Below are 13,077 nucleotides of genomic sequence, written 5' to 3' on the forward strand. Positions count from 1 at the left end.
AAAAAAGTATCATAACATTGTTGTAAGTTGGGCTCAAATTTGAATAGGTATTTGGTGTCTTTCCAACTTCGAATGCCTTTTGTAGCTTCGATCCTCCGAAAAATGTACGGCATCCGAATTTTGTTTCGAACGTATTAGATACTTTTCTATCTGTTTCTATTAAACCCAATCTATTCATTGACTAAAAGCTTTATTGTAGGAAACACCACAATATTAGAGTAATTTAGTTTTCCGGCAATGGTGTTTAGCTTTTTATCTAGTTGAAGTACCTGTAGAGTGAATACCCTTCAAAAAAATAGCATCCTGCTCATCACGTTGGATAGTTACACGCCGTTATACTGACTTACCTTCTTTAAAATAAATAAACAAATAATGCCCATTTACAGAGCGAGATTCCTATCGATACTACGCTGGGCCGAGCTAACCGAGCATTTCACTACTAACTCTACATCGTCATGGCGATCGTTTTCGTACTTAACGATATATTCATTTGGCGAACTTTGCCTTTGATAAATCACTGTTTCTGTTTAGCATTGGCGGACAGCTGGCCGCATTCATCATTAGACAACGAGTCAGCTTCCTGTTTTTGTGCTGTCCGTCAGTACGGTTGGTATCACTTGACGCTTTCGGCAACTGTTGCCAGGAGTAACAGCTGGACTCGCCAAGAAACCATTGTCCTTTCATAACCATAGCTTTACAAGTAAACACAACCCTATATTTTACATACGAGTTATCAACAGATTCCGGAAAGACAACCCCACAAAGTGGGCGCACTCGATCATCGAGTACTGGCTGTACATGTACAAATATGAATGGGTCGTCAGACATTTGACCGTTTCGAATTCTAGCTTCGAAACAGGCTTAGCGTTTCGCCAGACGCCATTACCTGCTAAAAGTAGAGCAAAGGCAGTCAGCCAATGAACATTATATGGACGCTAGCACAATGCAGTTTCTGTCCTGACTTTCCAAGGCCTAGTCTTCTTTGCAAGCACTGTGGCCATTTGAAAATTTCCTTAATACAACTTTTAGCCTTAAATGAAACAGGTGACAACAATAGCATGAAACGTATCGCCGCTGCTTACTTGTCCTATGGCAATTTTGCGAGCGAGCTCCGTCGCCGACTCTAACAGCAGCGGATTCCGTGGCGGTGGAAGCGGTGAAGGCCGAGTTGGTTCAGCTAAACTAAACACGGCATTGATCGACCAATCCATACACATTCGAAGGGAACGCATTTCCACTGCCACTTAACACTTGCTACCACCTGCTAACTTATGGTAAACTTGTCTAATAGTATATAGACGATGTCGCTTTTCGATCGTCAGTGTGATTTTCCAGATGCTGACGTCTTTCAGAGTGCAGCAGTAGATCAGAGGCATTAAATAGTGATCGGCCGCACGTTTTTCGCTAGACAAATCACGCTCGTTCCATTGTGCATCGCCACGTGAGAAACATCAAAGAGAGAGAGAGAAAGAGAGAGAACGAACGTGCGGCAGGGAGAGAGACAACAGACTCGATGTTCATACACGCATAACAATATGATACCATAAGTTTTTTTTTTTATTACGTCCAGTGCTGTCAGACTTCGTAAAAAGCGAGCAACAAGTAACTTGAATGAACTATTCTATATCGGACATCAATAGGACTTCACAAGACGAAGCTAGTAATGACCGGTGGCGGTAGTTCGAGGCGTCAGTTATGTGAAGACCATTAGTTGGGAGAATCTACGACTAGCAACTGGATGTACTGCTAATATAATACTTTTCGTCGAAATCGTACTATATTAGCAATGGCGCGTTACATCAAGACACAGCATCGACTAGCGACGGCGAGCTCAGAGGGCAGAAGGCCACCAAGCAGCACTATCAGCGGCAGCGGCAGGGCGACGACAGGACACAGTTTAATAACAGCACGACACTCGTCAAACGCCGATGACGCCTATGGCTTGCGACCGCAGAGCGATCGACGAGCTACAACCACTATCAGCCGGCGCCGTCAGACAGTTCGTTGGCGCTGTTCACGACGCGACTGCGACTACACGAGGAGGTGGAGAGGACCCGAACGAAAGGAAAGGGCACGAGTTAGCGGATTCGACTAACACAATGGCGGGTTTTCATGGCCTTGCCGGAAGCGTATAGCAGCTTCTTATCGTATCGGATTATTGGAATTGAAGGATTGTTAGGTTGTTAAGTTTGCTAAGGCGGTAATAGGGTATTGTGCGACTAGCTCACTATGTGCTAGGCTAATTATGGAAAGGGTAGATGATAAATTAATAGGAAAGGTACACTCGGCAAGGTGTCTAACATATATAGGAAGTAACATGAGCCACCATGACATTTTGTGGATGGATTGTGAAACGCATCGTAAAAATGAAGCGCCTGTTACGCTGTTTAGCCGCGGAGACGAATCTAGCCAGGCTTTCTTTCGAAGGCAACTGTTTCGAGGAGCGAAAAATGATCCTTGAGACTGATTTTCTGTGTGGGCAACGTAGCTGGAAGGCAGATAAGCAGAGCTAGCATTTCGAGTAGCATATATTATTGACTAAGGCTGTGTTCGTTGAAATTTGTTCAATGAAATTATAGGCAGAGTTTCTTAGAGTCACTGTAAGGTATTCTTGGCTAAAAAATTAGAAAATATCGTCGTTAGAGGCTAATTAATACGAACTGCAGGACGTTCTTTATAGCTGTACCCTTCACAGTCCGCCCTTTCCCCGTGATGAGAATATGTGTGCGCGCCTGCTTACAGAAGCCCGCTAACCCGCCACTGTTACCTGCCAAAATATTGCAGCACTGAGGAAACAGGTCAGATAGTGGATTTCGTGTGCTGTTTCTGCCAACTTCTTTCTTCATATCCGTCGTGTGCCATTGATTTCATTTGAAATCATTGTTCCTCCCGCAGTTACGGATACCTGCTACTGTGATAACGGTCGTGTCAGACACCAGCTCAAAGTACAGCTCCGTACGTTATTCGGGCTGTGGCCCGCGTCAATGGCTAGATCCAGAGAGCAAGTGGGCCAGTATCTGAGTGCGTTCGAAACCTCCTCCAAGGAAGAGAAGACGTCCGGGCACTGAAGCTGCAAGTCCGGCATCATTGAAGTGCCAGGAAGAATAGTGCGTGCAAAAATCGAAACGACTCTTGCGGTAACAACAACAAGTCCGGTGCACTGCTACTACGGTGACGGCGATATCGCTGCACGTTGGCAGCGTCGACGGCAGAAAGAAGCAATCATGCCGAACCTGCTAGACTTGCCAGACGAACTCGTCGGCTTGATACTTCAACACTGTTTGTCGAGGGACGTTCTCGCAGTAGCTAATACTTGCTCTCGGTTGTGCAAAGTGGCCAACGATGTTTTCCTTTGGTAGGTGCCCACACTTGACAGGTACACTACAATAAGCAGCTAGAGATTCAAAGGTACATGCTCCGACTTTATGGCCCGATTTGTCCGAAATTCTTTGGTTAGCCGACCAGTCTTTCGTTGGACTTCTGCTAGAACTATGCGGGCACCCCCCTTCACTGGTCCGCTTAGTGGCTCGTTTTCTAGTCAGCAACACTTTCGGCTTTGAGAATTCAACTGGGTCATGAAAGTCAGCTATCAGCTGACTGCCGTAAACGCAATTTGATACCATTGACTAAACCATACTATAGTTACAGTTAAGACACGCAACTTTCGATAACAAGCTATGTCGTCACCGCTAACTTAGGGTTCGTAACTGAAACATCTTTCATATAAAAATGACCGGCATTTTCGGAGAGAGTTTTGTTACATAAAAAATAATGGCGGAATATTTAGAATTCCTTTTGCATGTGTAGTAAGCTAAGGCATGTGAGAAAGCGTTCAGCGTCTTGCATTACAGGAACGCCAATCGCAAATAATTTTAAACTCTCTACATGTTTCAACATTGATGTGTTTAATACCTGACGTAACTTTGCAAAATTGGGTATTGCTTCTGACGACTAGCCAGACAAGGACAATTGAATGAAAATTTCTAATCGTTCAACTTTGCCTCAAATTATATTATTTTCGAAAGTTCATAAAGGTAAATATGATATGGGGGCTGTGTTGCGTCGGAGGACCGAATCTATTTAGACATAGATATATGTGACTATAGAAGATGAACTTGCGAATCATGTACAAAGCTTTCGTAGAGATGTGTCATCTGAAAACATTTCCTGAAACCTACCATAGCTCACAATAGTCAATGCATCCAGTGCTGCCGTACTGGGTTTCTGAACATCGTCCCTTTCGATACGAAACTACTCGGATTCTATGACTTCTACTATCGTCGTCTTTTGGTACGGAGCAATGTTAAGCTAGACCGTATTGTCCTGGTGTTCCCGTACGCAACTGTTCGATTTTGTAGGACAAACCAGGATACAATTGAGTATCAGTAAAAGAAAGCGATGCATTTGCAAACCAACCCGTTACTTTGATAGCGCTCTTCTTAGCAGGGGACGTCAGTGGACACTTAAGAAGTGATCTATCTTAAAAATAGCGAATTATCTACTGCTGACGAAAGGGTTAGATTTCTGTAAAAGCTTCTCTGACAAGCAAGGATCATCGATTTGTACACTGTACAAACAGCAGAAGGAGCTGTTTTCTATTGTCAACGAATAAAATAGGGAATTATGGGTACGTGCAGTGGCATGTGTGTAAACGTCCCTAATGCACTCGAGAAGCCGACATAATCGGAACTACTCACAACCGTCCGCCACTATGTAGGAGCACTAGGTCATATAATAAAGGCAACCCGAAGAAAAAACGTTTACTATTTTACATTCAGCCTGCTGTCTTTGAAGACCCTTTGCTAAACAGGGACAGCAAGTTGCTTCTATCGGTACGAGCTTGCCTTATGCATCACTGTATCAAACGTACGGTTAAGAGCGAAGTTGTTTCAACCTTAAAAACTTTCTATTCTGTGACAACCAAACAATCCAACTATTGTTTTGCTTCAATCTCTTTTAGATCAAGAGACATTGCATTAGTGTGTAGGCTGTTAGTTTTCGTACGTTTTGTGTATTTTTGTATTCGTCCGCAACGTAATATCATCAAATATAGATATAGAAAAAAAATGCCATCGAATGAGCTGTCAAAAAAGCGTTGACCATTTTCTAGCTAGATAACCCTGAAATTATATATTTCGGGTAACGTCAGTCACGTTGGGTCGGCTGGTTTGTTGGCGTCATTTGAGAGCTGAAATGATATTGGCTTACAATTGTTCGAGGGTCGTTATTTAAAACTTAGATGAAGCGAAAATTTCAGTAAAAAATTGTTATATTAAACCACTTTCTTACAGAGCACAAATGCGTTCCAGGTTCATGAAAATGAACGCTACTTATGGTCAAGATATATTATCAGAAGAAACGGTCCCACGACGGTTCTATTGCTCTCGCTTTGGAAATTTTGCTGTGAAAAATACTCCTCGTAGGGGTCAGCCAAAGACGATGAAATGACCGCCGAAATTGAGCGAGACGGTGACGCAAGACGCGCAAGACGCGTGAGTAGCCATCCATGATTGCCAAACGGTTTTAGACAAGTTGAAGCTCGACATTTGAATTGACGCAAGGGAACTTACTGAATCGTGTTTCTATCTGCGACGCCCTACAGAAACACAATAAGATCAAGCTGTTTTTAAAACGCTTGATTATGGATTATCTGAAATATATGATTTTACGGTCACCTGGTGAGGAAACGGTTTTTTTTTGACAAAGTCGTTCATATATGATAGTAATGTGCAAATAAAGAAAAATTATGGCAAAGCCATAACTGGCGTCAAGGAAAATGGTACTATACGTTTCGTACGATTGAAGAACGATCCTGCATAATAGGTTGAAACTGTCTTAAAGAACGATTCATTTGGACCTCTACCGTCAACAACTAACAGGAAGCCACTGACAAAAAAGCCATTACAATTTACATATAAGAGGTGTCGAAAATTCAGGGAACTTGAATTCAGGGACAATTTGAATATGTACGTTATATAGCCCGGATCATGCACTACCATTACTACAATCTCTTTTAGCCTCTACATAACTACTAATAGTGATACTAGTTTCAACAAGAGGATGTAATAATCGGTGATTACAGTTTTTTGTCTAAAAATTACAAAAGCTCCGTAGTGCTGCCGTAGGAATCTAAGTGCCGTAGGATCATGCCGTAGGAAAACGGCATGATGTCATCGATCTGTATTCAACTTAGTAATATTGTTTTTTTTCGGCTTGAAAACCGTTACTACTTTTTCGACTATATATATATATATATATAACTAAAATTATTAAAAATTATCAAAAACTAAAATGATGATTACATAGCATAATATAATATTTGAATGCTTCAATATTTACAGTTTTTACTTGGAATTACTGTTGTAAAAAATGGTTTTTCTCTTAGTTTTAAGTTACTTTGCATGTATTAATCAACAAGGAATATGTTCAAGCTTTAAAAATATATGCAAGTTGTCTTGGGTAGAAACGTGTAAGCTGACCGATTTCAATTGAATTGTCTCCGCCGTGTACAACAGTCTTTATGAAGCTACTGGGTCGGGCTTGGCCCTCCAAACTGGCCTTCGAGTAAGATTATTACACTCACATGCGTCGGCTGACTTTGTGCCGCAAATAAATGAATGTGTCTCCGGGAAGATTCCCTCGAGCATTGGGCCGTTCGAAGGGTTTCGTACTAGTTGTACAGCAAGTAGTCTATTTAGAGCAGACCGGTTGCCTCTTGTAATCCTAAGTGGCTCATGCGCGTGTTGCGCGGTAGGGGGCGGCCTATACGTGAACCGTATAACGCTCCCGTTGCTTTAGTCATCAGAACCGAACTAAACATCGTCTGCCCTTAGAGGAACAAGCTAAGCGTATGCGGGGGTATATTGACAACGCTCTGTCGTAAATTTCTATTTTGGGGGATTGTTCCGACAATATTTTCTCGGTATTTTCGTGTTGTAGGTCGAGGAATAGGGGCAGGACACATGCGAGGGCTTGTGAGAAAGGCTACGCACGCACATGTCAGGATCGCACTCGGCATAAGATGGCTTTTTGTTTTGTTTTAGTCGCACAGCACGACCGGGGGGTTTGTCTATATGTTTGATTTAAGAGATTATGGCTATCGGATTATGAGTATAAAGTCGGAATCAGATTCGAATAGACACGATCAGTGTGCTCCGAATCTGAACAATTTAAGTGCGAATACGCAGAGAATTAAAAAAAGATCTTTTCTGTAACTCCTTCATTAAGAATAGATAATTATCAACATTGATCATTGTAAATTATTGCAACAAAATACATTTTTTTTAATGAGTGTTTCACGCATATTTCCTTTACAACGTTTCTTCTTTATTTTGAAACAGCACACCATAAATAAACTCTTCGGTTCATTTGCAGCTAACGTACTTCGTTCGCTAATGAGCTAAGACGTCCCTTATAATAATCCGCTAATTTTAAATATAGAGACCTAATTTTACAGGGTTCATAATTGTATCTTTTGTAAATTGCAAACTATATTCACCATTTCAGGCAGCATTTGTGTGAACGCGAATTAGCGGCTTCCGGCCTACAGCTCGAAATGCCTTTGACAAAGCCAGCGCTTGTGAGGCCAGAGGCAGGATCATCATCGGCAGCGAGTGGCCTCGATTCATACAGATGTGATGGCTGCCTCTCTGACCTAACCTTTGGAAGCACGAAGTACAGGTACCCACCACCGATGCAGTTTCCTCCTTCAAATTGTTCCCCAGACAGTCAGCAGCATGACTACCAATCGAGAGAAGGCTGTTCTGGGGGTCATTCGTTGTCCGCTCACCAGCGCGAGCAGCAGATGACAGTGGAGCATTTGAAGAAGCGTCTGCAGCGCCTCCATCGGGTTTTACCAAAGGTCGCGCCTTGCAAGACATGCAAACAGCTTACCTGTCTACAGGAACCGTTCTGTCACGAGAACCGGGTAGGTGCGCAAGAGCGCTGCTAAAAATAGCGTCTCTTTTGACGACATAGTGGTAATATATCTTGATTAACAAATTGAAACACCCAAGTCACGTTGCGTTTCTGCTATAACAATTATTGTAAAAAAAACCTGATTATAAAAAACCTCAAATTTTCTAAAGGTTGTATTGGACGTTGGATCGAAAACGACATGGTGTCTGGGTCCTACTACGATGTGGCAGAAACATCCTTCTGTAATGCTTGCCGATTCTCGTGGCCACTGTCTGCCATGTGAATTCGCTGAACGCCTGAAACCGCAATCAATGCTCTTCACACGTTTTCACGGTGGATCTATTGCCCGACCGCACGCACATGCACACTCGCATGCCCATCATGCACACGGACATTATCAGGCTCTACTGATGCTGCCACACCATTATGCTGCGGCGACAAGCGTCCGAGCGCCACATGAGAACCTAGCATCATCGTTTGCCAACTTGCGTATTGAGAGCAGAAGTAAGTAAGACTACGGGAACGCCTTGTGGTTAACTCGGCAGAGCTGAGAAGCATCGATTTGCCTTAGCGATTTTTCATTCCATTGAATGACAAGGGCCCAAATAATTGGAACTAGCGTAGCACCTCGATTTGTTTCAGTCTGATTGAAGGCAATTAACTATTCAATATGATATGGTATAAGAGTACTGGAAAATACTATTAAGAAAGTACTAGACGAACATTATTGAAAATGTAAATAAATCTGCGTTCTCGTATATAAACTTTGCTATCTGTGAGTATATCTGATGTACGTTTTTACTTGCTTGCCCATTTCAGGCGTGTTTGATGATATGTCTAATATTATCAAAAACATCAACCCTGACAGCTATCTGCGACATCCCTTGAAATGTCTGCAAGGGGAAAGGGACGAAGGCGATGGCGCCTTTGGAGGAGGCTGTACGGTCTTTGAAGATTTCGTGTCACATATTCTTACGAAATTCCAATTGACCAATGCCCTTCGGCAGGCCAATTCAAGCCTTGTCTTTTGTGAGCCACACTTTATGACAACAAGACAGCGAAGAAAGTTAGCAAAATTTTTCTTCGAAACGACCGGTACTGGCAGGTCAGTTTGCCGAAAACTTAATCCAATGAATGTCTTAGTTATTGGTTTGGATTTTCAGATGAGGTTTATTATCTCAATAGTCACCTATTAATTGGTAAATACTGCTTAATAAACAAAACAAAAAAAATACACTCTGGCATAATTGCAAAGGTGACTTCGGCTCTGTTAAATGCTTAATTAACTGATCCAGTGTTTGTATCTGTAGATATTCGGATCCAAAACGGTGCAGACGATGCTCTAACGAAAATAATATATGATACATGGGTCAGCTCGTAGGGATATTAAAATGTCCCCATTACGTGCTTGAGACGACCGGATTTGTGTGTGGCTAAGCCAATGTCAAAACATTTGTTTGCGAATCCCCACGTTGATTTCGCTGTTCACATCTCGACGTAAGGTAGAATAAATTGTATTTTGGCTATTTACGGATGGCAATTTTCAGGTTGTGTTTCTTAAACAAGGCGTACAGTACGGCAAATCTAACCCAAATTCAGACGTGCATAGTCGTGGACTCGGGATGCCATAACACGGTAGTAACCGTTATCATCAATGGCCAAGTACAACCGGAACGGACCCAGCATTGCCCTGTTGGTGGCCAGCTACTTTCCGAACACCTGCTCGATTGCTTGCGCATGCGTCAATGGGACTGTCCTGTATCGTGCGAGGGTCTAGACTACCATCACGTGAAGCTCTCGTGCCACCTCTCGCCCAACATCGACATGGAGCACACGGCCGTATACGATGAAGTGTTTAAGCAGTGCTTTGTTCATTGCCAACGAGGCGGTAATCTCACGCAGGAGTGGGTTGAGTTCGGCTCTGAGCTGTATACGGCGCCGGAGTTGATGTATACGAGAATGCAACTACCGGATATGATTCTACGAGCTGTTCAAGGCTTGACGCGTTGCCAGATTCAGGAGTTAGTAACGCATATTCTCCTCACCGGCGCCAACACCGAACTGGCTGGGTTCCGGCGAAGACTCGTGTCTGACCTTCGAAGACGGATGCCAGACTTCGCCCATCTGAACATGCATACGTACAGTGGTTCACGCAGTTGGGAATGCTGTATGGGAGGGACATGCCTACTATTAGCTAACACGTATGATCCTATGACGATGTTTCCCGTTAGCTCGCATGTGAGTCACACCTATCAATGGGTCACCCGAGAAGCGTATATTCTGCATGGTGAGGCTGCTGTGAAAGACGACTAGTAACCTCGTCGGGGCCCGGGAATATACAAAATATTTATAGTTAGGCGTTTAGATATTTCAATTGTTAATTGTTGCTATTATATTCGTCTAAATCGAGATCTGTTTTTGTGTTGTCTGACAAATCTAACCTCCATTGAGCAAAAGAGAACGCAAATGAATTGTGAACGGTGAAACTTACACGCATATGAGTGAGCCGTGGATGCACCTTAAAAAGAAAATACATAATAAAAATAATAACTGCTGTATTATGTTCAGATCTATGCTACCCGTGTTAGTCGGATGTGAGAGCGATTAGAAATTTTCCACAAATGTACCGCGGGGTTGTAGACGTCTTAGTTTGATACCAGATATCTACATCCGATAGTAAGTGAGCAACAATACAACGGACCCTCGAATCATGCGCGACGGTTAAATAGACTAGAAATTATATGAGCCTCATCGCTACGCTGCATCTGTAATTGGTGATTGTTCTGGCGGTATATATACCGTATACGGGCGAAACAAAATACAGGTTCCTTCACTAGAGCCGTCAACGTAATGCGCAAATTGTGTGAAGTCAGCTAAACTGGCGTTGTACCTATGCCGGAATAAGATGCCCCAACAAATTAACATTTTTTTCCAATAGAAACCCCTTTGTGATATATGAGAAGCCGTAACTGTGTCATTAAAGTTGATCCTCTAAGTATTTACCAACCCAGACTTCGGGGTCTAAGAGTTAATTGCGGATGTGACAAATAAGAACAATAATAAGAGAATACATGCCTTTCTATATTAAGTTTTTGTAACAAAATCCCACGAAAAATGTATTTGGAAGGTTCCTCTTGTGCAGGTTGAACAGAAGAGTTTGGGGCGGAAAAATACACCCATAATTAGTACTTCCGAGTGCTATTTTAGCCGTTAATTGAGAACACTTTTGAATTTTAAAATTGGTGGTTTTAATTTCGTTTTATTACTACCTTGTCTGAAATTTTGCATGACAAAAAAATCTTCATTAAAATTCCGTACCTGGGTGAAATACTAATTAATAGAAAAATGAATGCGACCGACTTTGCTAATGAATTTTAATAGAAATTGTGGAAAATAAAATTATTATGCCGGCCTATTGAACTCCTATTGTCATTTTTTGTTTCAAACAGACCAGCAGACGTGCTCAAAACAAAGGCGATTTTCAACCTGAAAATTAACGTGTTTGGGTGGTCACATCAATGTTTAGTAACGTCGTTTGGCGTGGAGGCGCACGTATCGCGTATCGGGACGAAACTCATCCAGTTGCAGAAGGTACTACGGTTTCCAAAAAAATATGTTATAAAGTTAGAAGCAAATATAAGTTGGTGACTTTACCATACGACATCTTCATGCGTTTTTCAAATATAGGATATCTCCTAGTACTCTAGTGTTCTGACACAGTGTAGCATACCTTCAAAATAAAGCAGATGCTATTTCGACACTCAAGACCATAGCCTTCGAAGCGGGCCATAAGATAAGCGCGTTACGGAAATCGAAGTACGAGTAATATAACTTCTTCCATAGTGTAATTATTCTGTTATCCAAAGTCGGTAAGAGTTTGTATGCGTATAGGTATGCATACTAAACTTTTTGCAGAGGTCAGTTTTATCAATTGTTGTAATTTTTTTGATATTGGGTTTTCTCAGTGTTGTCTTAGGTAGTGGTAAACGGAGCACGTACGGGAAGGACCTCATGTACGTTTCTATAGTAAGCATTGTACAGTAAGTTGGATAAAAGAAAGACGTAAATACAAAGGTACTTGTTTTTTGGGCTCTACAACGTAAGCGCAACACCGCAATTCCGGAAAAAAGGTCGAGTATTGCTGTGAAGAACGCAGATCTTTTAGCATCGCTTCGGTCAGCTCCATCTTGCAACGACAGAACGATTGCAGTGGGGTGGGTAATCGAGCAACTTCAATAGTAACTTTAATAGGGGTTAGACCGAAAAAGGTAATGCTAGTGTGCGATAGCATCCGGTACATGTGTAATGCAGTAAATTTCATGAATCGGGGTGTCAAATATGAGCCGACGTATGGCGTCGTCTGTTACCACACACTTTAGCCTTTCATCTATCTTGTTAAAGCTAATTTTGACAAAAATGAATAATTGGTAAAAATTTAATAATAATCAATACGAAAATGCTTTTAAAATATTTAATAATTCAGCCGAGCTGAACAGAAGCACCACCAATATTTAAACGAACCTCACGTTTGCTGTTGGTCAACTTCTCGATCGAAAATGAACGCATTTCCATATTTCCATATTGTATGAACTGGGCATGTGTGCTGATAAGATGAGCGCTTGATTGGCTATCGGTTGATCTGAATGGGAAGACAGGTTCCTGAGCTTAAAGGGAGTTTTCTCTCACTTGTTTACTTTTCGATAGCGTTATTATCAGCGCGTCGTATTGTGAATGCAATTCTAACTCGAAAGAGCTTCTCAAATGTATGTTCCAGGTGGGTAAAGTGCATTTTCGAGATTTTCTAGACCATGCGTTTTGTCCGAAGCAGCCCGGAATACTTGTCTTGTTTACGGTAACGGTGCTATCGCAAAGAAGACTGCTTAAGAATAATTTGCCAAGTTCGAGGTATCCGGGACTTAGAGGATGCCCCCCGTCGTGACCCACCGTCCACGTCTGATGACGATAATCTGGAGGCACTTTCGAAGAAAGACGGTCGACAGACAACTCCGGAATTGTCCTAAAGGATGGGCTGAAGCCATATGGCCTTCTCCAGTCCATTGCGTTTACTTGAAGCTTGGGTGTCTCTGAACCTTTTGAGCCTGGAGAAGGGTTACAACAATGCTGCGTCTCCGCATCTGGCACGGTGTCCAGAATTACGCG

The 13,077-nt window shown here is 42.3% G+C and overlaps 2 protein-coding genes across 9 annotated transcripts in view; one reads left to right on the forward strand and one right to left on the reverse strand.

Annotated features, from left to right (window-relative positions):
- LOC111248256 (fatty-acid amide hydrolase 2) overlaps nt 1-2,027 on the reverse strand; it is a 30,045-nt gene extending 28,018 nt beyond the window's left edge. For 2 of the 6 annotated variants that reach the window (XR_015322769.1, XM_086982282.1), the window contains exon 1: nt 1,083-2,025. Coding sequence is in view for 5 of the 6 variants with exons in the window: in XM_086982282.1 (XP_086838408.1) it covers nt 1,083-1,232 (150 nt within the window). In the remaining variant the exon portion in view is untranslated. Of the gene's footprint in view, nt 1-347; nt 832-1,082 lie in introns of those variants that run through there. The other 4 variants (XM_086982284.1, XM_086982283.1, XM_022800275.2 and 1 more) reach the window with 3 other exon arrangements.
- Nucleotides 2,028-2,361: 334 nt separating this feature from the next.
- On the forward strand, nt 2,362-11,337 carry LOC111248254 (uncharacterized). 3 transcript variants are annotated; one of them, XM_086982279.1, is made up of 6 exons: nt 3,217-3,355; nt 5,292-5,492; nt 7,507-7,927; nt 8,088-8,421; nt 8,737-9,022; nt 9,465-11,337. In XM_086982279.1, exons 3-6 carry the CDS (start codon nt 7,556-7,558, stop codon nt 10,228-10,230), a joined length of 1,758 nt encoding a protein of 585 aa, XP_086838405.1. In that variant the 5' UTR covers nt 3,217-3,355; nt 5,292-5,492; nt 7,507-7,555; the 3' UTR covers nt 10,231-11,337. The 3 variants fall into 3 exon arrangements, with proteins under 3 accessions (XP_022656007.1, XP_086838405.1, XP_086838406.1); XM_086982280.1 differs by having other exon boundaries at nt 5,310-5,492; XM_022800272.2 differs by lacking the exon at nt 5,292-5,492 and having other exon boundaries at nt 2,362-3,355.
- Nucleotides 11,338-13,077: the final 1,740 nt, after the last annotated feature.

The sequence above is a fragment of the Varroa destructor genome, unplaced genomic scaffold, assembly GCF_002443255.2.
Source record: "Varroa destructor unplaced genomic scaffold, Vdes_3.0 BEIS01000003.1, whole genome shotgun sequence".
NCBI classification, from domain to species: domain Eukaryota; kingdom Metazoa; phylum Arthropoda; class Arachnida; order Mesostigmata; family Varroidae; genus Varroa; species Varroa destructor.